At 41.6% G+C, this 25,091-nt stretch overlaps 1 protein-coding gene across 1 annotated transcript in view; it reads left to right on the plus strand.

Moving 5' to 3' along the window:
- Positions 1-25,091, plus strand: part of LOC118358258 (rasGAP-activating-like protein 1) — a 52,648-nt gene that overhangs the window by 13,482 nt on the left and 14,075 nt on the right. The window contains exons 5-9 of the mRNA XM_035735860.2: positions 4,135-4,264; positions 17,214-17,295; positions 17,419-17,559; positions 17,737-17,828; positions 24,851-24,968. Coding sequence (XP_035591753.1) covers positions 4,135-4,264; positions 17,214-17,295; positions 17,419-17,559; positions 17,737-17,828; positions 24,851-24,968 — 563 coding nt within the window. The remainder of the gene's footprint in view (positions 1-4,134; positions 4,265-17,213; positions 17,296-17,418; positions 17,560-17,736; positions 17,829-24,850; positions 24,969-25,091) is intronic.

A 25,091-nucleotide genomic window follows, 5' to 3' on the forward strand; every position in this document is an offset into this window, starting at 1 on the left:
TATTCCTTGTTTCTATTTTTTTCTACTATTTCAGTTTTTTTCTCTCTGTATTGTTGGGAAGGGCCAGTAAGTCTGAACCAAGAGTTTCATATCAGACCATTTCTTACATGAATACAGTATGCCACTTTGAGTTGTCTTGCCTTCCAGGTCTCCTACTTGGTCATTTTGTAAATATATATGATTTTCTGTAACTACTACATGTGCCCATCTCATTGATATCAAATTATTAGAGATACACAAATAGTTTTTGCACCCACCATGTGGCATGTGCGTAATGGTCATGTGAGGTGAAATGGTCATGTGAGGTGAAACTTTGTTGGTTTGACCTGACGAAGATCTGTTTTGGATTGAAACATTGTCAATAAAGCGGTGAATTGGGAACTTTAACCGTGTGCGGTCCTTCTTGTTGTTTACTAGGGCCAGTAAGTAAGCATTTCACTGTTGGTCTACACCTGTTGTTTATGAAGCAGGTGACACATTACATTTGATTTGAATACTTATGTAAATGAGATCTGTATTTCATTTAAAAAAAAAATCAAAATACATTTGCAAACATTTTTAAAAACATGTTTTCACTTTGTCATTATTGAGTATTGTGTTTAGATGGGTAAGAAAACAAATCTATTCATTCCATTTTAATTCAGGCTGTAACACAACAAAAGGGGTATGAATATTTTCTGAAGGCGCTGTATGTAGCAGACAGTGGCGGTCGGTGCCGTTTAAGATGAGGGAGGATGATACATTTTTTTTATGAGCATGGCCTTACTTCTATTACAGCATATTGGATGACTGTCATTCATGTTCTGTTCAATGTAATATCAATAGGTTTAGGCTGCTACATTGTACTCAAATTTCCCCTATACCCACCATGAGGTTGCTACAACCTAGCATACTAATGAAAGTTTACAACAGGTGCACAGGTCTGGAGAATTTATTTTGTAATCAAGGCGACCGTGACATTCAAAATCACCTTGCACACTCTTGCCTGCATCTAGCTGATCTAGGGTGTAATCATTAGTCGCAACAGTTGTAAACGAGAGCTTCTATTAGAGAAATTCAGGTATGTTTATCCCTAGTTCGTTCCGTTTGCCCTCCGTTTAAGATTTTTTGTCAACAGAATTGGCGGAATGAATACACACCCACCAACACAGTTCACTTTGATAGTAGACACATACAAACAGCATGATCACTTTGCTCATTGTATAATCCCTTCTCGCATCTATCCTGTCCTCCTACTGTACACCTTCATTGAAAAACTGTGTTTTAAGAAATGATTTGGTGACGTGAATATATTTAGTATAGTTTTATCTAAAAAGGATAACTTTTTTTAATGTTTCACTATTTTTATTTTTATGAAATTCACTGAGGAGGATGGTCCTCCCCTTCCTTCTTTTGAGGAGCCTCCACTGATTGCAGACATTTATCCAGGGTCTGACTTATGAGGATGTTTAAGGATTTACAAAATGTTCACAATAACAGAACCATGCAGGGCACTACCCATTAGAGACACTAGGCATTATTGATGTAGTACTGGGCTGGCTGTTCTACATTTCACTGATGGGTAGTGTTGTGTTCGAGACCACCTAAAGCGAAATGATTCAACACCAAGACTGAAGGAAATCGAATCCGAGTCAAGACCAAAACTGGGAGGGTTTAGTGGGTTGAGACCAAGTCAAGACCGAGACCAGACAAATGCGAATCTGTCACGAGAATTTTCAATCCCAATGATAATAACTGACAATCAATAGCTCTGACCAATCCCCGAGATCTGTAAGACCATGGGTTTAATAATAATTAGTCAAAGACTCAGCTTATGCAAAAAGATAGTACAGTTTATTCAGAGAACTTTCTTATGTCCATTATACAAAGACATCCATTTTATAGCTGCGCACATACTTCCACACAAACAGTAGGTATCCTACGCACATACTTCCACACAAACAGTAGGTGAGTTTTATCTCTGTAGTTGTCACCACTGCCTAGCCGACAGTTCCATTCCCCTGAGATTAGGGAAACCTTGGGAAGTACTCCCTATGCTATCATAGGTTCCTCAGAGGCCTAGCCAGGTCGGTTCAAACACAGTTTTAATTGTTCTTTGGTATTTTCCTAGGCACCCACATTCAAGTTCAAATCCTTGCTCAGACAGTCTGTTTTTCCACTATACAGATACATTGTTTAACCTAATTCTGACTAAAACTACACACATCCTCAGATTATCATTTTATGATTCTAATCAATTTCATACAGTTATAATGTTTGAGTGGAATTATTTTATCATTTATCTTTCAACATATACATTATTTTATCAGAATCCAATGTGAAATTGCCACTATAATTAGAGTTAAAAATATCCAGTATTTCTGTATTCATATTTCTTTAGACATTCAGAATGGTGAAACAATACATGCCAAGGACAAATAGAGAGTCACTTTACAAATGATTACTAACCCAAACAGGTCTATAATAGAACAAAATACTATGTTATAAATTCCCCCGGTCTCCCCTAATAATAGTGGGCATGCAACTATCAAACTTCCCTCATTCTTCCCTACCAGCAAATCAAGGAAATTCTGATGAGCGTGACAAGGTATTGAGGATATTTTTCAACGAAAGTAAAGGACAGCAATGCTATGAGTAAAGCAGGAAGCCCAGCTTTCAATGGGCGATAACATATCGTGTCATTTAAAATGAGTGTGCCTGACCAAGTGGTTTTATGCGCTGAGTGAATGGGAGCTGATCATTTAGAGTTGTTTTACTCCTCTGGTCTTGGCTGGTATCTGAAAGAAAATATCCTCACTGTCCGAGACCGAGTCCAGACCGGATTAAAAAGGTATCCGACCCCGAGACAAGACAGGGACACTCAATATGTGGTCTTGAGTACTACAACACTGCTGATGGGCTTTATTAAACAATACATACGCTACATGACCAAAAGTTTGTGTACACCTGTTTGTCGAACATCTCATTCCAAAATCATGGGAATTACTATGAAGTTGGTTCCCCCCTTTGCTGCTATAACAGTCTCCACTCTTCTGGAAAGGCTTTCCACTAGATGTTGGAACATTGCTGCTGGGACTTGCTTCCATTCAGTCACTAGAGCATTAGTGAGGTTGGGCACTGATGTTGGGCAATTAGTCCTGGCTCGCAGTTGGCGTTCCAATTCGTCCCAAAGGTGTTTTATGGGGTTGTGGTCAGGGCTCAGTGTAGGCCAGTCAAGTTGTTTGTTTTGTGCATGGGGGCATTGTCATGCAGAAACAGGAAAAGTCCTTCCCCAAACTGTTGCCACAAAGTTGTCAGCACAGAATAATCTAGAATGTCATTGTATGCTGTAGCATTAAAACTTTGCTTCACTGGAACTAAGGGGCCTAGCCCGAAATATGAAAACAACCCCAGACCATTATTCCTCCTCCACCAAACTTTAGTTGGCATTATGCATTGGGGCAGTTATTGTTCTCCTGGCATCCACCAAACCCAGATTAATCCGTCAGACTGACAGATGGTGAAGCGTGATTCTTCACTCCAGAGAACGTGTGTACACCGCTCCAGAGTCCAATGGCGGCGAGCTTTACACCATTCCAGCCAACGCTTGGCATTGCGCATGGTGATCTTAGGCTTGTGTGCAGCTGCTCGGCCATGGAAACCCATGAAGCACCCGACGAACAGTTATTGTGCTGACGTTGCTCCCAGGGGCAGTTTGGAACTCTGTAGTGAGTATTGCAAACAAGAACAGGTGATTTTTACCCGCTATGCACTTCACCACTCTGAGGTCCCGTTCTTTGAGCTTGTGTCACCTACCACTTCGTGGCTGAGTCGTTGTTGCCTCTAGATGTTTCCACTTCACAATGACAGCACTTACAGTTGAGCGGGGCAGCGCTAGCAGGGCAGAAATTTGACGAATTGACTTGTTGGAAAGGTGGCATCCTATGCCAGTGCCACGTTGAAAGTCACTGAGCTCTTCAGTAAGGCCATTCTACTGCCAATGTTTGTCTATGGAGATTGCATGGCTGTGTTTTAGATTTTATACACCTGTCAGCAACGTGTGTGGCTGAAATAGCCGAATCCATTAATTTGAAGGGATGTCCACATACTTTTGTATATATTGTGTATGCGTTGTAAAATGTCCCCTGTGTCCAGGGTTGGATAACTGGCTGAATCTAACCCGGGTGGACCCAGATGAGGAAGTGCAGGGGGAGATCCACCTGGGCCTGGAGCTTCTCAGAGATGCCAAGAGGATAGGACTGCGCTGCCATTTCATAGAGGCCAGGTAATATACCCATTTTATTGCCTAATTGATGCTACTGTAAGCCGTTATGGTCTCTTGTTCAAATATATAACTTCTTGTTGAAATATATAACTGCTTCTTCAATCTCAAAAGGTCATCAAAATGCTCATCCTCTGTGTGACAGATCATCATACAATATTTCATGTTACCAGGAATATCACACTCCATTTCAGTGTTTTATAAAAGAGTCTCGAATGCATAATACGGAAATTGTGAGATTTTAAGGTTGATTTGGCAGAGGGATCTTAATTGTTACATTGAGGAGGATGTATGGAAAAAATATACTTTCCAATGTAGGGTGGTGTACCAGGGTTGCAAGGGTGAAATGTACACATAAGATTGTTTATAGGTACTATTGGACCCCTGTTAGATGAAATAAATTAGGTTTATTGCAAAATAATGTATGCTGGAATTGCAAGGGTAGGTAGGTACCTTTCTGCATGCTATATGGGATTGTCCCATGGTGCTCCTTTTCTGGAAGGAGGTTCTTCAAAAGCTTGAAGAATGGGTGGGACAGCCTATCCCAGAGTCCTCACAGCTGTTCTTATTAGGGGATATATCTATTTTACCGGTGGTGTGAAGTACTTCAGTAAAAATACTTGAAAGGACTACTTAAGTCGTTTTTTTGCTACTTAAGTTGTTTATCTGTGCTTTACTTCACTATTTATATTTTTTACTACTTTTACTTCACTGCATTCCTAAAGAAATGTATGTACTTTTTATGCCATACATTTTCCCTGACACCCAAAAGTACTTCTTTCAATTTGAATGCTTAGCAGGACAGGAAAATGTTCCAATTCCCACACTTATCAACAGAACATCCGTGGCCATCCCTGCTGCCTCTGATCTGACGGACTCACTAAACTAATGCTTTGTTTGTAAATGATGTCTAAGTGTTGGAGTGTGCCCCTGGCTATCTGTAAACAAAAACAAAAAAACAATGATGATATCTGGTTTGCAACTTGTTATGGCTGCAATCCCACTAACGGGATAAGTGTCATCAACAACCGCTGAATTGTTTTATTTCTGCCTTTTCTATTCCAGACATTCTGAAATTCACTAAAGCATCCCATGTATGTAACTTTAGTCTTTCACTTTTCAATAAAGTGTGGCTACATTCAATAAATATTTCTACAAATATTTATATCCATGAAATCACAAGTGCAATATAGGAAAACACAGCTTAGCCTTTTGTTAATACACCTGTCGTGTCAGATTTTGAAATGATGCTTTACAGCGAAAGCAATCCAAGCGTTTGTGTAAGTTTATCGATCGCACGACAAAACATTAAGTACAGTTAGCATCAGGTAGCTTGGTCACGAATCTTCGGATGTTTTCACTCACGAGACTCCCAGTTACACAACAAATGTTCCTTTTGTTCCATAAAGATTATTTTTATATCCAAAATACCTCTGTTTGTTTGGCGCGTTATGTTCAGAAATCCACAGGAAAGAGCGGTCACGACTACGCAGACGAAAATTCCAAATAATTTCCATATTGTCCACAGAAACATGTCAAACGTTTTTTATAATCAATCCTCAGGTTGTTTTTAAAATATATATTCGATAATATAACAACCGCAAATGTCTCACAGTAGGAGAGGGAAAAGCAATTCCTATCCAAACTCTGTTGCATGAGCAAAACTCATGTGACCACTTGACGCGATGTTATCGCTCTGGCTCATTTTTCAAAATAAAAGCCTGAAACTATGTCTGAAGACTGTTGACACCTTGAGGAAGCGATAGGAAAAGGAATCTGGTTCATATCCCTTTAAATCCAGCAAAGGGAGGCTATGGAACTTGGAGTTTTCAAAATAGAAGCCACTTCCTGTTTTGATTTTCCTCAGGGTTTCGCCTGCAATATCAGTTCTGTTATACTCTGGGACAATATTTTGACAGTTTTGGAAACTTTAGAGTGTTTTCTATCCAATACTACTAATAATATGCATATATTAATTACTGAGACTGAGGAGCTGGCTGTTTACAATGGGCACCTTTTCATCCAAGCTACTCAATACTGCCCCTGCAGCCATAAAAAGTTAATAAAATTAATTTTTAATTACTTATACTTGTACATTTACTTTTGATAGTTAAGTATATTTTAGCAATTACATTTACTTTTGATACTTAAGTATCAAACCAAATACTTTTAGACTTTTACTCAAGTAGAATTTTACTGGATGACTTTCATTTTCTATTGAGGTATCTTTACTTTTACTCAAGTATGACAATTGGTTACTTTTTCCACCACTATATTTTAGCACCAGACGTTAGCAAAGAAAAGTTTGGTTTTGCCTCAGTGGGTTTTCTGACTATACTCATAACTGGAAGAGTGTAGATTGTCTGAAATCAACAGATTGGCTCAAATCTATGGTGGAGACTGCATCTCATGAATCAATGATAGCAAAATGACAGGAGAGGAAAGGGAAATTTAGTAAGATATGGGATCACTTTTTGAATTATTTAAGGGACATGCGAGGGTGTAAGTTAGTACAAATAATTTATTTGATTATTATTGTAACTTTTTTATATTATTATTATTACTTGTTGTTTAATATTCCAGCCACTGATATATATGGTTGAAAGGTGCTGTCTTGTTTCCTGTCTTGTCGGGTGTTAGGTTTTTATTATTATTAGTGTTATGTAATGTCATATCGATTAAAAAAAACATAAAAAACCTTTATTGACAATATCTGCAATGTTCATCAATCAATAGTGCCTGAAAAAGTATTTATACCCCTTGCCTTATTTCACATTTTGTTGTGTTAGAGCCTGAATTCAAAATTGATTGAACACAGAAATCGCTTTCTATCCGTGTGAACTTTTTGTATTTTTCTTGTCGTCAAATCCCTGCCGAAAGTCAGGTGACCGAAGCGACTCCAAATATGGAGATGCTGTCAAGAAACACTGGCATGTTTTATCATCCGACCCAGTTTTGCCAGCTGAATTTAAGAATCCACCACTTATTGTATATAAGAGAGGTCGAAACTTACGGGATAAATTGGTCCATGCCAACTGCCAGCCACGAATGAAAATCAGCCAGGCATTTTTTCGCCTTCTTCCGAATGGTAGCTATAAATGCAGAGGTTGCGCACCGTGCAGTAATATGAAGTGTGAATATTTCTGCCACCCACATATAGGTTCCAAATAAATGACATTATTACGTGCTCAAACCTACCCATGTTATCTACATGATTAAATGTCCATGTGGGCTGTGTTTTGTAGGTAAAACCTCTTGTTAACATAAAAGTTAAGTCAGGAGTAACAACAGGGATTATCCAGTCGCAGTACATTTTAATGAACAAAAACAGAACATTCTACTTTTAGGTTCTGTGGCATAGAGAAAGTTAAGATATCACCCTCCAGACATTATTTCCCAAAGGTCTTAATGATGAAATGCCTATGTATGTTATGTTGTAAATGTGAACATTAATTAATGCCCCCATTTCAAATTTCTCTGACGCTTATCTCGGGCTATTCCCAATGATTTATGAAAAATTGCTTGATGGGTCGATGTCCTCATTGTGGTTTTACAGATGTGTTTAATACGTCTTATGTACACACATGATTAAATATTTATGAAATGCGCGTTGTTATGTTTGGTAACACTCATTTTCCCTCGACTCCAACCCCATTCAATGCATGGAATGGATGTGGGTGGAGCTGTGTCTATCATAAGGGTGCTAATTTTAAAACAACTCACAAAAGCTCCGAGGAAGGCCTTGGAGACCTATAAATAAAGCTTATTAAAGAGCAGTGATACTATAAAGAGCAGTGGGCGGGTTCCTTCTTTTTTCTCATCTTATTCAACTGTTACCATGCACATGCAAAAAAGATAGCTCAGATGTGCGAATGCCTTTTGAATTAAGATTATTTAAGTCAAAACTGTAACTCGGGCACTCAGGAACATTCACTGATTTCTTGGTAAGCAACTCCAGTGTAGATTTGGCCTTGTTTTAGCTTATTGTCTTGCTGAAAGGTGAATTAAACTCCCTGTGTCTGATGGAAAGCAGACTGAACCAGGTATTCCTCTAGGATTTTGCCTGCGCTTAGCTCCTTAGCTCCATTCCGTTTATTTTTAGTCCTGAAAAACTCAGAAGTCCTTGACGATTACAAGCATACCCATAACATGCTGCAGCCACTACTATGCTTGAAAGTAGTAGTAGTTGGATTTTCCCCAAATCCCCCCCACTTTGTATTCAGGAAAAAAATGTAATGGCTTTGCCACATGCATGTTGCATGTTTTGGAATATTTGTATTCTGTACAGGCTCCCTTATTTTCACTCTGTCAATTAGGTTAGTATTCTGGAGTAACTACAATGTTGTTGATCCATCCTCAATTTTCTCCAATCGCAGCCATGTAAACTGTGTAACTGTTTTAAAGTCACCATTGGCGTCGTGAATACTTTCTTAAGGCACTGTATGTTATTGATGTCGCCTTTATTCTTAAAATAAATACAAGTCCCAGAGGAGATTGTGTTTACCCGCCTGTTGAAGTGCCAGCAGACACCAAGGCCACAGAGTTACAGTAAGCAGATTTTGACGAGGATACGCTCATTTAGAAAAAGGAATGTGCCACAGAGAAAGCCATTAAGAAATGAGAGGCAGAGAGGTCCCTGAGAGGGTTTCAATAACGTGATGGGGACTGAGCACTATAAGCATGGCATCTGTCCAGCTTGGCTGTTTCTGCAGGGTTTGAGCAATCACTGGCAATGTGCTCAAGACCCCCTGAAGGAGAGCTTCTAACTAGATCTGGCAAGCTCTCATTACTGCCTAACATTTGAGATTAGGGGTTTCAATTTAGTTATTTTCTACTAAATTCATCCTAACAACATTTGTACACTGTAGTGATGTCTGATAGATATCTCCGTAATTGATTGGTTATGCGTGTCATTGTCATAACCGGATGTGACTGACCTAGCGAACTACGCTAATAAAACTAACCTAGCAGTGAGGACAAGCAGATAGTTGCTCGGTGAACAGCATGTTAATTGCCTGATTTAAGAGTTTGTAACATAACTAAACCGGATAATTCACAGCCTGGCCTACATCATGACATGTTGTCCGAATTAAAGAACTCACATGTCGAAGATTAGTGGGGAAATGTCGAAATTCAACCTACCAGAGCCGTTCGATTTTTCACAGCCGTCGCCATCGGCATGGCCGATCTGGAGACCACGCTTTTCCTGTTTTCGAGTAGCATCGAAACTGGGTAAGGAGACCGGTGTGGTGCAGGTGAATTCACTAGTTTATGCAATGGGGAAAGATGCAGAGATTTTCTACAATGCATTCTCCTTTGATTACTTTAATGATGAGTTCAACAACAATGTGGTGATGGAAAAACTGAATGAACATCTTGTGCCACGGCGCAACGTGATTCACGAACGAGCATGTTTCCATAAACAGATTAAAATAAAAAAGGGGAGAGAGACAATGGAATCTTTTGTAAGGAATCTGTATGAGCTAGCTGAACACCGCGAGTTTGGAACTACAAAGGATGAACAAATAAGGGACAGGATTGTGATTGACCTTATGGACAGTGATCTTTCACAAAAGCTACAGCTGGGGGCAGACTTGACACTGGAGAAGACGATACAAATCACATGCCAGTCTGAGCAGATAAAGAAGCAGCACGGACATGCGAGTGGGAGCTGAGAACTACGTTGATGAGAGGCAAACCACAGCATAGAACAAACAGTTTAAGCAAAGAAATAGTCAATCAAAACAGGGGAATTTCTCACGTTGTAACCACAGCCATGATTACAGTGAAAATTGCCCAGCACTCAACGAAAGATGCAGGAAGTGTAACAAAATGGGCCATTTTGAGATTGCATGCAAAACAAAAATGGTCAAAGAAGTTACAGCTGAGGATGTAGAGGAAATGCAAGGGGCATTCTTTTTAGGATCGGTTACTAAGGAGTCTGAAGATCAGTGGCATGTTGAGCTCCCAGTAAATGGCACACCTGTAAAGTCCAAGATTAACACCGGTGCTGATGTTAGAGTGATGTCTCAGAGCACTTACCAGAGAATGCAACAGCGCCCCCGGCTGGTTAACATTGTAACTGATGTTCGCAGCCTAGGTGGCAGGTTTGACTGTATGGGAAAATTCTTAGCCATGAGTGAAAGAAAAGGAGAAAAGTACCAATTCTAGATCTTTGTGATTCAAGGACCATATGCTAATAACCAAGTTAGCAGAACCGTTGCTTGCAAGATGAGTTTGTTCCTCAGAGCAGATGAGATCAGCACAGATGTGTTTGGAGAGATAGGGCCACTGAACTGTGAACCGGTCAAGATTGAATTTAGGCCCGATGCAGTCCCCTATTCTCTGACTTCGCCATGCGGAATTCCTTTTCCACTCCCTTCCAAAAGCGGAGGATGAACTCAACAGAATGGAAAGAAATGGCATCAGAGGGAGAAACCGAGTCTACAGACTGGTGTGTTCCCATGGTGCTGGTGATGAAGAAAAATGGCAAAGTGAGAACATGCGTAGACTTAAAACGACTCAACGAAGCAGTGAAGCGGGAGAGGTTCATCTTACTCACCTTGGAGGATATAGTACCCAAGCTATCCAGGGCGAGAGTCTTCTCCACACTCGATGCGTCTAGCGGTTTTTGTCAGATAACGTTTGAACCCAGCTGCAACCCATCAAAGAGTCAGTACTAAAGCTGTACAAAAACAAGTGTCACCTTGGGAAGTCGGAGATCCAGTACTTCTGTCATGTGATCATAGCGGATGGGATAAAGCCGGATGACAGCAAAGTGAAAGACGTCTCCGAGATGCCCAGTCCAACAAACACCATTGAGCCGGGCCTGTCATCAGTGCTACACCCCATCACTGAGCTATTGAAAAGAGAGATGTAGGGAGACCCACAGGAGCAGGTATTGGCATACTACAATGCCGGCAAACCAACTGTAGTCAGTGCAGACGCAAGTAGCTATGGCCTCAGAGCTACACTCCTATAGGAACAAGAGGAAGGCGAGCTCCATCCTGTTGTGTTTTTTGTTCACGCACAGAGACTGAGAGAAGGTACGCGCAAATGAAAAAAGAGTGCCTTACAGGTGTATGTGCATGCAAATGATTTGCCCACTACCTGCAGTGGATGGGCAGCTTTGCTTTACATACAGACCATAAGTCACTCGTTCCGTTGATCAACACGTACGACCTGGACAAAGCACCACTCAGCTGTCAGCAACTGCTCATGCGCCTAGTTAGTGGTGGCTGACACACTGTCAAGAAACCCACTGAAAGAAAACACGTCAGACACAGAAGAAGAAGTCAAAGCATATGTGGAGGCTGTGGAGGAGAACAGACCAGTGTCTGCACACAGGTCAGATGACATCAGAGAGGCGACATGCAACGAATAAGGGCAGAATAATCCTTATGTTGCTGTGGACAAAGGGCTGTCTACCCCGATGTCATAGATGACACAGTTATGTGTATTGTGGATGTTAGAGAAAAACAAAACGTATGTTAATATGTTACAAAAAATATATATACTGTATGTTATTGAAAAACAAATATGTGTATTTGTATTGAAACGGTCCACAGGGTGAATATTTGTATTAGGTCGAGAGGATGTTATAGTTTTGATTTCTCTCAGAAAAGCCGATATGTAGTAATGTCTGATAGGTATGACTGACCTAGCGAACTACGGTAATAGGACTAACCTAGCAATGAGGACTAGCAGATAGGAGCTCGGTGGACTGCATGTTAATTGTCTGATTTAAGAGTTATCAAACATAACAAAACCGGATAATTCATGCCTGGTCTCCATCATGACATAAACCAACTTCTGCACAAAGGGTGAGAACCAAGAATAATGATACCGTTCCAGAGACTTGAGATTATGGGATGAAACAACATTGTTTTCTCTCATGGAAGCAGAGCACCACATGGGAAACATCCCACCAGCACAAACTGGTCGAATTAACGTTGTTTCAACAAAATGTGTTTACCTATTGTGATGTGGAATCATGGAGCAAATTGGATTTGAAAAGACATCAACTGATTTGAGGGTGACATTTCAAACCACAGGATTTATGTCGTCATTGTAATCCGATATTCAACATAAACCAATCTTTAAAAAAAAATGTCATGACAGGCCTGATGGAAATCGAAAAGTGTTGGGTAACTTTCAAAATGTTGACAAAACAAAATACGCTACACACGGTAGGATCTTTTTGTGTCTGTAAAATTAATTATACAAGAAATTTCGGTAGAAACACTTATGCGCAAATATTTATATAATAACCATCAAGTCACGCAATGACATGTTGCGTGGTCCTCCCACTACAACTCGTCAGGAAAGCATTCAGTTTATTAGGCTAATGATGAAATAAGTTATGATGAACTTCACAGGGTGGTGAAAGGTGATGAACTTGATGCTCCTTTCCAATCAATTCTACATTCGATTCTACAATTCTACATTCGATTCGATAGTATGATTTTATTGCGATTCGATGTTCCAAGCATATTGCTCACAATAGAGAGACAGAGAGAGTCATGAGAAAATTACTTTTGATTAGTCATGAGAATAAAAGTGCTGAAAACAAATTGGCTCCCTATTTAAAAAGCAGATGGAGAACAAGCTATGAAGGAAAAATACTGGCGTTTTGGTGGAAGTACAGGTTTTTCCCCCCCATCACTATTGTTTACTACCAACGTACTATTTTGAGAATGATTAAATGGAGACATTTTAATAAATATATTCACTGTTACTATCAAAGTCATTCCAAAGGGTAGGTTTAACAAAGCAAATGAATTCAAACCAGGGTTCAACTAAAACGAGACAATTACATATAGGCCTAGGGCATCAAGCTTTCATTGATTTCAAATGTAATCTTCACATTGATGTTTAATATGTTAATAAATTCACGTCCCCGTCTCAACCAAAAATCTAAGTTAAAGAATAGGACTAAATCAAACCTTATTTAAAGTGCATTGAATGCTTGATTAGATTTAGTCCTATTTTTTTCACTTAGATTTTTGCTTGAGATGGAGTCATGAATCCAACATATAAATTATTAATTTGTAGACAAACTGGATATTTATATTTTGTTTGGTTGTCAATGCAACCAAATATAAACATGTGAAGGAGAGGTATCTCCTGCTTGGATAGTTCCACTGAATTAGTCTGGCTTTAATTCCAGTTTGTCTACAAATGAATAATAGTTTGAGGTATTTCATTAGAATCCCCATTAGCTGTTGCAAAAGCAGCAGCTACTCTTCCTGGGGTCCACACAAAACATGAAACATGACATAATACAGAACATTAATAGACAACAACAGTACTACATCAATTAAAACAATTACAAAAGGCACATACAGTGCATTCGGAAAGTATTCAGACCCCTTGACTTTTTACACATTTTGTTAAGTTACAGCCTTATTCTAAAATTGATTAAATAGTTTTTCCCCCCCTCATCAATCTACACACAATAGCCCATAATGACAAAGCAAAAACAGGCTTTTAGAAATGTTGGTACATTTATTAAAAAATAAAATATCAAATTGACTTAAGTATTCAGACCCTTTACTCAGTACTTTGTTGAAGCACCTTTGGCAGTGATTACAGCCTCGAGTCTTCTTGGGTATGATGCTACAAGCTTGGCACAGCTGTATTTGGGGAGTTTCTCCCATTCTTCTCTGCAGATCCTCTCAAGCTCTGTCAGGTTGAATGGAGAGCTTTGCTGCACAACTATTTTCATGTCTCTCCGGAGATGTTTAAAATCCGGGCTCTAGTTGGGCAACTCAAGGACATTCAGGGACTTGTCCCGAAGCCACTCCTGCGTTATCTTGGCTGTATGCTTAGGGTTGTTGTCCTGTTGGAAGGTGAACCTTTGCCCCAGTCTGAGGTCCTGAGCGCTCTGGAACAGGTTTTCATCAAGGACCTCTCTGTACTTTGCTCCGTTTATCTTGAGTGCTGCAGAGTGCTGTAGAGTGCTGCAGAGATGATTGTCCTTCTGGAAGGTTCTCTAAGGAAGGAACTCTAGAGCTCTGTCAAAGTGACAATTGGGTTCGTGGCAACCTCCCTGACCAAGGCCCTTCTACCCCATTTGCTCAGTTTTGCCAGGCGGCCAGCTCTAGGAAGCGTCTTGGTTATTCCAACCTTCTTCCATTTAAGAATGATGGAAGCCACTGTGTTCTTATGGACCTTCAATGCGGCAGAATGTTTTTGGTACCCTTTCCCAGATCTGTGGCTCTACACAATATTGTCTCAGAGCTCTACGGACAATTCCTTTGACCTCATGGCTTAGTTTTTGGTCTGACATGCACTGTCAACTGTGGGACCTTTATATAGACAGGTATGTGCCTTTCCAAATTATGTCCAATCAATTGAATTTACCACAGGTGGACTCCAATCAAGTTATAGAAACATCTCAAGGATGATCAATGGAAACAGGATGGCCCTAAGCTCATAGCAAAGGGTCTGAATACTCATGTAAATAAGTATTTAGGTATTTATTTATTTGCAAACATTTCTAAAAGCCTGTTTTCGCTTTGTCATTATGGGATATTTTCTGTAGATTGCTGAGGAATAAAAAAATAAACATTTTAGAATAAGGCTGTAATGTAACAAAATGTGGAAAAAGTCAAGGGGTCTGAATACTTTCCGAAGGCACTGTATTTTGGATTCACGTCTCAATCTCAACCTAATATCAAAGTTAAAGAATAGGACTACATTTAATCAAATCAAACATTAAATGGATGCAGTCTATCACAGTGCCATCTGTTTTGTCACCAAAGCCCCATATACTACCCACCACTGCGACCTGTATGCTCTCGTTGGCTGGTCCTCGCTACATATTCGTCGCCAAACCCACTGGCTCCAGGTCATCTTTAAGTCTTTGCTAGGTAAAGCTCCGCCTTATCTCAGCTCACTTGTCACCATAGCAACACCCACCTGTAGCACGCACTCCAGCATGTATATTTCACTGGTCATCCCCAAAGCCACCACCTGTTTTGGCCTCCATTCCTTACAGTTCTCTGCTGCCCATGACTGGAACAAATTGCAAAAATCACTGAAGTTGGAGACTTATATCTCTCTCACTAACTTTAAGCGTCAGCTGTCTGATCAGCTTACCGATCGTGGCAGCTGTACACAGCCCATCTGTAAATAGCCCATCCAACCAACTACCTACCTCATCCCCATATTTGTTTTTGTTTTTCTGATCTTTTGCACACCAGTATTTCTACTTGCACATCCTCATCTGCACATCTATCACTCCAGTGTAATTTGCTAAATTGTAATTACTTTGCCACTATAGCCTATTTATTGCCTTACCTCCTTACTTCATTTGCACTGTATACAGATTTTTCTATTGTGTTATTTATCCCATGTGTAACTGTTGTTTTTGTCGCTTTGCTTTATCTTGGCCAGGTCGCAGTTGTAAACAAGAACTTGTTCTCAACTGGCCTACCTGGTTAAATAAAGATGAAAAAAAAGCACTTTAAATAAAGTTTTATTTAATTTAGTCCTATTCTTTAACTTTAATTATTGGTTGAGATGGAGATGTGAATCCAACATAAAAATGATTAATTTGTAGACAAACTGGAATTTGTTGACATCCAAACACATTTCAGTACCACATTTGCAGTTGTATAAATAGCCCATCAACTTGTCGACAAGTTAATAAATTAAATGTTAGATTCACGTCTCCAACTAAACCAAAACCAAAAGAAAAAATAATAGGATTAAGCCAGTGGCTCAGATGAAACTACTTAGATATCATTTAAATGTTGATAGTCTCAGTGGAGATCACAATTTCTGTAATAATCAGCATTGATCACTTGCACCATGTACCTTTAATGTAATCTCAACTACAATCCAAGTCATTTGGTTGTGCTATTAGATGAAGCACGATAATAACACATTAAGTTGTTGTATAAACACAAAATATCTGACATTGTATTCCTATTTGAACTTTGTTGTGGTTTTAAATGGTTGAAAGCGCATTGATAACACATTTAGACAACTAAACAAAACATCTGACCTTATTTTTCCATTGGATTTTGGCTTTGCTTTTATATTGGTTGAAAGCATAGTGATAACACATTGGGAATTCAACAAACTTCTGGCTGTCTTTTTGAGTGGGTGAATCGACGTCTCAACCAAATATTGCCAAAATGTCCACGTTGAAATGACTTGGTGTGCCCAGTGGGATTGTATCAAACAGCAGAGTTAAGAAAGTCTGGTGCTCCTTTGTCTTTGTGTCCTGTAGACAGCAATGGGCTCCCAATGAGAACATAGTTTTAATGGATTATGTGCCATGGCCCCTGAATGTGGTAAATATGCTTTCTGTTGTGGTCCAAGTATTTTTGCTGTTATGATGACGGTGACATAGCTAACTATCTTACATGCTTATTCACATCTCTTACACATGAGAATGTATTCAACAAAATGTATCCAGTATAGCTTTGTCTCTGTTTGTCAGACAGTGTTTATCTATGTAGAGACTGATATACCATGGTGGTTTGTGCTCTCACTTATCTGAGTGAGAATGCACCTTGTCTTAGCACTGGGAGCAGTGAGACAGGTTTGATCATGAAAACTGGGTGTATAAACAGGTCACTAACTGGCTCTCTATGAAAGAGTCTGTCTCTAGCCGACCTCTATGGTGAAGTCACTGTCTCAGTGCTGCTCACTCTTCACCATTGTCGCTCAGCAGCTTGCCTTCTGCTCATGGATGCAGTTCAGTCTGAGTCATACTCTCACTACACTTACTGTCTCACAACACAGGCCAATCTAACAAGCTTCTATGCTGTTCAAAGTTCTCTCATCTTTAGATTTAGCAGAGTAATGTCAAATCTAGAGGAATGATCTGCACATATCATCTCACTCATTGAATCATTCCAGCACCATGTATAGGGACAGGTAAAGGGGCTGAGGGGTTGCTCATACATTAATGTGTTTCTGTTCGTTGACCTCTTAGAGACCTGGCGCCAAGAGACATCTCTGGAACCTCTGACCCCTTTGCCAGAATCCTCTTCAATAACCACAGTGCAGAAACTTCGGTGAGGAGGGAGATGAGCCAGATAACATGTTCATGTCTGAATTATCACCAACTTTAGTGGAAACAAAGACTGATTTGAGCATGTGAAATAGTAAATGAAGGGTTTTTCTGGTGTGTGTGTTAGATCATTAAGAAGACTCGTTATCCACACTGGAGTGAGACCCTGGAGCTGGAGCTGGAGGCCTGGGAGCTGACTGAGGGAGGGAATGTCACAGTGGAAGTCTGGGACTGGGACATGGTGGGCAAGAATGACTTCCTGGGAAAGGTGAAGAGGTTATGTTCTTAATGTCTATGGGTTACTTATGTTATTCTGTGAGGACACATTATACTTATTTCTACTATGTGGAATCATTCATATTTTTACAAATGCCAATATGTATTTTTGGTGCTAGAGTGCTGTTTCAGTTTAGTGTATGGTATGATGTTTCGGTTATTTGTTCAGGTGGAAATCCCTTTTGCTTGCCTGCACAAGACACCTGTGTTGCAGGGTTGGTTTCGTCTGCTGCCCCTGGGAAACCATGAGGATGATGCAGGGTAAGGGGTGTGTGTATGTGTTTTTGGACTAGAAGTCCTCACAAGGACAGTAAAACAAGGAACATTCAGACAAGTGGGGACATTTTGCCAGTCCCTGCAAGGAAAAAGGCTATTTTAGGCTTAGGTGTTAGATTTAAGGTTAGGGTTATAATTGGGGTTCAGTTTAAGTTTGGGGTTAGGAATTCATTTTATGGTTTGGGGTTAAGGTTAGGTTCTCCATGGCCGATCTGAGTAAGACATTTAAGTGTGTTGACCCTTGCAAGGCTGCCAGCCCAGATGGTATCCCTCGCCGCGTCCTCAGAGCATGCGCAGACCAGCCTGCTGGAGTGTTTACGGACATATTAAATCTCTCCCTATCCCAGTCTGCTGTCCCCAATTTCTTCAAGATGTCCACCATTGTTCCTGTACCCAAGAAAGCAAAGTTAACTGAACTAAATGACTATCGCCCCATAGCACTCATTTCTGTCATCATGAAGTGCTTTGATAAGGTAGATGTGATATGATCCTTAACTAGCCTACCTGTCACTACCTACCTGTATCGAAATGTTCTTTAAAGCTGTATCCAAATAATTTCTAAAAATGTGTTTTCGCTTTGTCATTATGGGGTATTTTTTGTAAACTCAGCAAAAAAGGAAACTGTCAACTGCGTTTATTTTCAGCAAACTTAATAGGTGTAAATATTTGTGTGAACATACAAGATTCAACAATGAGACAAACTGAACAAGTTCCACAGACATGTGACTAACAGAAATGGAATAATGTGTCCCTGAACAAAGGGGGGCAAAATAAAAAATAACAGTTAGTATCTGATGTAGCCACCAGCGGCATTAAGTACTGCAGTGCATCTCCTCCTCATGGAATGCACCAGATTTGCCAGTTCTTGCTGTGAGATGTTACCCCACTCTTCCAACAAGGCACCAGCAAGTTCCCAGACATTTCTGGGGGGAATGGCCCTAGCCCTCACCCTCCGATCCAACAGGTCCCAGACGTGCTCAATAGGATTGAGATCCGGGCTCTTCACTGGCCATGGCAGGACAATGACATTCCAGTCTTGCAGGAAATCACGCACAGAACGAGCAGTATGGCTGGTGGCATTGTCATGCTGGAGGGTCATGTCAGGATGAGCCTGCAGGAAGGGTACCACATGAGGGAGGAGGATGTCTTCCCTGTAACGCACAGCGTTGAGATTGCCTGCAATGACAACAAGCTCAGTCCGATGATGCACACTGCCCCAGACCGTGACGGGCCCTCCACCTCCAAATCGATTCTGCTCTAGAGTACAGGCCTCGGTGTAACACTCCTTCAACGATACATGCGAATCCGACCATCACCCCTGGTGAGACAAAACCGCAACTCTTCCGAGAAGAGCACTTTTTGCCAGTCCTGTCTGGTCCAGCGAGGGTGGGTTTGTGCCCATAGGCGACGTTGTTGCCGGTGATGTCTGGTGAGGACCTGCCTTACAACAGGCCTACAAGCCCTCAGTCCAGCCTCTCTCAGCCTATTGCGGACAGTCTGAGCACTGATGGAGGGATTGTGTGTTCCTGGTGTAAGTCTGGCATTTGTTTTTGCCATTCTGTACAACTGTCCCACAGGTGTAATGTTCAGATGTATCGATCCTGTGCAGGTGTTGTTACACGTGGTCTGCCACTGAGAGGACAATCAGTTGTCCGTCCTGTCTTCCTGTAGCGCTGTCTTCTGCTTCTCACAGTACAGATATTGCAATTTATTGCCCTGGCCACATCTGCAGTCCTCATGCCTCCTTGCAGCACGCCTAAGACATGTTCACGCAGATGAGCAGGGACCCTGGGCATTTTTCTTTTGGTGTTTTTCAGAGTCAGTAGAAAGGCCTCTTTGGTGTCCTAAGATTTCATAACTGTGACCTTAATTGCCTACCGTCTGTAAGCTGTTAGTGTCTTAATGACCGTTCCACAGGTGCAATTTCATTGTTTATGGTTCATTGAACAAGCATGGGAAACAGTGTTGAAACCCTTTACAATGAAGATCTGTGAAAATATTTTGATTTTTATAAATTCTCCTTTTCTTTTTTTGCTGAGTTTAGTTTGTGAGCTAAGCAGGCTACTGCCTGGGAAGGTCTCACACTCAGAAGTATGAGATGGGGTGGGGGCGGGGGTAGGTTGACCTTAGGTCTCAACACTGGAGCCTGAAGTAGGGGGAATCTATCAAATAGCGCACCTCTAACTTTGTACAGTACTAATGCAATTTAGTAAAATCATACTAATCACAAAATTAGTAAAATCACACTAATCACACAGACTACGAAAGGCTACCAAATAAACCACTATTCATAAATAATACTGTGAATATATACAGTTGAAGTTGGAAGTTTACATACACCTTAGTCAACTAGATTTCAACTTTTTCACAATTCCTGAAATTTTATTCTAGTAAAAAAGTCCCTGTCTTAGGTCAGTTAGGATCACCACTTTATTTTAAAAATGTGAAATGTCAGAATAATAGTAGAGGGAATGATTTATTTATTTAAGCTTTTATTTCTTTCATCACGTTCCCAGAGGGTCAGAAGTTTACATACATATTTGGTACCATTGCCTTTAAATGGTTTAACTTTGGTCAAACGTTTCGGGTAGCCCTCCACAAGCTTCCCACAATAAGTTCCTACATTCCTTCTGACAGACCTGGTGTAACTGAGTCTGGTTTGTAGGCCTCCTTGCTCGCACACGCTTTTTCAGTTTTGCCCACAAATTGTCCATATGATTGAGGTCAGGGCTTTGTGTTGGCCACTCCAATACCTTGACTTTGTTGTCCTTAAGCCATTTTGCCACAACTTTGGAAGCATGCTTGGGGTCATTGTCCATTTGGAAGTCCCGTTTGCGACCAAGCTTTAACTTCCTGACTGATGTCTTGAGATGTTGCTTCAATATATCCACGTAATTTTGCATCTATTTTGTGAAGTGCACCAGTCCCGCCTGCACCCCCACAACATGATGCTGCCACCCCCGTGCTTCACGGTTGGGATTATGTTCTTCGGCTTGCAAGCCTCCCCCTTTTTCCTCCAAACATAACAATGGTCATTATGGCCAAACAGTTCTGTTTATGTTTCATCAGACCAGAGGACATTTCTCCAAAAGGTACGATCTTTGTCCTCATGTGCAGTTGCAAACTGTATTCTGGCTTTTTTTATGGTGGTGTTGGAGCAGTAGCTTATTCCTTGCTGAACGGCCTTTCAGGTTATGTCGATATAGGACTTGTTTTACTGTGGATAGATATTTTTTTACCGGTTTTCGCCAGCATCTTCACAGGGCCCTTTGCTGTTGTTCTTTGATTGATTTGCACACCAAAGTACGTTCATCTCTAGGAGACAGAACACGTCTCCTTCCTGAGCGGTATGACGTTTGCTTTGTACCATGGTGTTTACACTTGCATACTATTGTTTATACAGATGAACGTGGTACCTTCAGGTGTTTGGAAATTACTCCCAAGGATGAACCAGACTTGTGAAGGTCTACAAAAAAACATTCTGAGGCCTTGGCTGATTTCTTTAGATTTTCCCATGATGTCAAGCAAAGAGGCACTGATTTTGAAGGTATGCCTTGAGATACATCCACAGGTACATCTCCAATTGTATCAAATGATGTAATTAGCCTATCAGAAGCTTCTAAAGCCATTACATAATTTTCTGTCATTTTCCAAGCTGTTTAAAGGCACAGTCAACTTAGTGTATGTAAACTTCTGACCCACTGGAATTGGGAATCAGTGAATTATAAGTGAAATAATCTGTCTGTAAACAATTGTTAATAGACTTGCCAAAACTATAGTTTGTTAACAAGAAATGTGGGGAGTGGTTGTTGACTCCAATCTAAGTGTATGTAAACTTCAACTTCAACTGTAGTTTCACAGACATATTGTTGCATTTTTTCTGATTTGTGCGAAATCGTTAAGAATAATATAACACAGTCCAAATTTGTGGATCGCTCTCAGATTTTTTCTTACTCTTCCAGTGACTGTAGCTGAATCAGAGGAGCTTTTGTAATGATGGGGCGGTAAGTCGGAAGCAGGTGAAACGTTTTAATAAAACAAAACCAAGAACACGACACCAACATAAGGCAGTACGCCGATACACAATAACAATACCAACAAGGAAGGGAACGTGCCCACTCACCCTGCCAGTCCTGACAGTGAGTCCTCAGGAACCTCCCTAGCTCCTGATTCATCCCCTCCACCTGCCCGTTAGACTAAGGCCGCTACCCGGATGTGAGGCTAACCTTGACCCAGAGCTTTTCCAATTCTGGATGTGAATTGGGGGCCACGGTCTGAGATGTCCTCCGGAAGGTCATAATGCCGGAAGACCTGCTGGAAAAGTGCCTCAGTGACCTGAAGAGCAGTGGGAAGACCAGGAAGAGGGATTAGGCGACATGACTTGGAGAATCTATCCACTACCACTAGAATGAAGATCAGTAACTCAGTAAGTCAATTGATAGATGGGACCAAGGTCTCTGAGGCACGGGAAGCGGCAGGAGCTTCCCTGCTGGAGCATTCCGGGGGGGACTTGGTTTGAGTACACTCGGAACAGGAGTTCATACTGCGTAACATCCTGCACCAATGTGGGCCACCAGTATTTCTCAGTGAGGGAATGGAGGGTGTGAGAAATTCCTGGATGTCCATTGACGACAGCTGTGTACCCAGGTCAGCAGCCAATCCGTTATCCCTGTGGGAACATAGATGTGTGTGCCCAGGTCAGCAGCCGATCCCTTATCCCTGTGGGAACATAGATGTGTGTGCCCAGGTCAGCAGCCGATCCCTTATCCCTGTGGGAACATAGATGTGTGTGCCCAGGTCAGCAGCCGATCCCTTATCCCTGTGGGAACATAGATGTGTGTGCCCAGGTCAGCAGCCGATCCCTTATCCCTGTGGGAACATAGATGTGTGTGCCCAGGTCAGCAGCCGATCCCTTATCCCTGTGGGAACATAGATGTGTGTGCCCAGGTCAGTAGCCAATTCCTTATCCCTGTGGGAACATAGATGTGTGTGCCCAGGTCAGCAGCCGATCCCTTATCCCTGGTTTGGTGTGGATTCAGTCTCCTCGCTGTCCGTATGTACTCAAGGTTCCGATGGTCAGCGAGGATGACAAATGGTTCCTTGGCTCCCTCCAGCCAGTGTCTCCACTCCTCTAATGCCAACTTCACCGCCAAGAGCTACCGATCACCAAGAGCTCCCGATCGCTGACGTCCCCCTGTCTTTGTGACAAAACTGCTCCGACACCCACCTCCGATGCGTCTACCTCAACCACAAAGGGTAGCGGTGGATCTGGGTGTTTTAGCAAGGGGGTGGAGGTGAAACACTACAAGGCCCACCCTTGTCTCCAAGAAGGAGACAGGAATTGGCACTTCTCCGCCTTCACGAAAAGGTTGCTAGCCAAGAGGCGTTCCAGGACTGCTCGAAACGTGAGTGATGTGATCTTACAGGTTGGTCGAGAAGATCAGGATGTCATCGATGTACACAATCACCTGACGTCCGCATGTCCCTGAACACCTCGTTGACGAATGCCTGGAACACTGACGGAGCATTGGCTAAGCCAAAGGGAATAATCAAGTGCTCGTAGTGACCAGACATCATGCTGAACACCGTCTTCCACTCATCCCCCTCCCGGATGCGAATGCGATTGTAGACACTCACCTCCCGCTCTGCCCTCCGCGGGATGATCAAAAATACATTTAAAACAGAGCCATGAACCCCTCATAAGACTCGAGCTCCTCCTCTTTCCCAGACGGCCGTAGCCCATTCCAATGCGCACCCAGTCAGCAGAGAAATATCCGTGGCAACCTTAGACCTCTCGGTGGTGGGAGCTCCCATCTGATGTGAGACATAGAGGGAGCACTGAAGGAGGAAGCCACGGCATTTGGATGATGTCCCTTCATATTTCTCCAGGAGGGATAAACAGGCATCGCTGACCTGAGTGGTTTGCTGGATGGGCTGGTGTGCTGACTCGTTGGGTAGACTGGCTCTAGAATATCCTCCACTGTTGAGACGTTGTAGACTGTGGACAATATAAAGCCACTCTAAATGTGCAGTTTTGTCACACAACACAATGCCACAGATGTCTCAAGTTTTGAGGGAGCGCGCAATTGGCATGCTGACTGAAGGAATGTCCAACAGAGCTGTTGCCATATAATTTTATGTTAATTTTCTCTACCATTTTACAAGAATTTGGCAGTACGTCCAACCAACCTCAACTGCAGACCACTTGTAATCGCGCCAGCCCAGGACCTCCACATCCGGCTTCCTCTTTTGTGGGAAAAAACTCAATTCTGATTGGCTGGGAGACTGGCTCCCCAGTTGCTGTGCCTAATAAATGTATTTCAATGGACCGATTTCTCTTGATGAACTGAAAGTCTGTAAAATCTTTGACGTTGCATGTTGCGTTTATATTTGCTCAGTATATTTAGCTAAAATAATGAATTGCTGAAATAAAATGGACAATTGAAAAACGGATCCCCATTTTCTCAGGTGTTTATTACCCTGTCAGGTGAATGTCAGCCTAATAACTATAAGGCAAAGGTTTGAAGACAGCCGGCGGATCACTGTTTAAATATCTTATTCCCTCACCGAGTTTCATCAAGGGACAAGGGTATACAGCTAGGACTCTGCAGGCATCTGTTCTCTGTGATAACAGTAGAACAAGTGTATAACTGTGATAGCAAGGCACACACACACACAGAGAGAGAGAGTCATTACGGAATGAGTCACAGATTTAGGGGGTTATTTGTTCCGGAAGGAATGACAAGGTACTATCAGAAGGGAGGTCTGTCACTCCCAAGATGGCAGGGTAGAGGAAACTGGAAAGGCCATTATAGGATGGTTGTCACACATCATACCCCGCATGGCAATCCACCAAACCTATCCCCGGTGTGGGCACATTCCCTTTTTAATACTCAGCACTGCGTGTGCTATAAGATGTTTGTGCTAAGCAAACTTCCTGTGAGTATTGTTTGAGTGTTGTGACTGTAGTGTCTCTGAGGCCTCCCTCTCTCTCTCTCTGTCCACAGAGGTAAGCTGGGTGCGCTGCGTCTTAAGGTGCGTCTGGTGGAGGACCGTATTCTGCCCTCCATGTACTACCAGCCTCTCATTGACCTGCTGATGGAGTCTGTCATCTCTCCTGCTGAGGTCAGCATCACACTACTGTCACAAACACAACACATTGTTATTAGCTCTTCAGAGGAGGAAGGGGTGTACCATCCACCTCAGTGAAATTCATACAAATAAAATTGTTAAAACATTTAAAAATTA

Source organism: Oncorhynchus keta, chromosome 25, assembly GCF_023373465.1.
Source record: "Oncorhynchus keta strain PuntledgeMale-10-30-2019 chromosome 25, Oket_V2, whole genome shotgun sequence".
In the NCBI taxonomy this organism is placed as follows: Eukaryota; Metazoa; Chordata; class Actinopteri; order Salmoniformes; family Salmonidae; genus Oncorhynchus; species Oncorhynchus keta.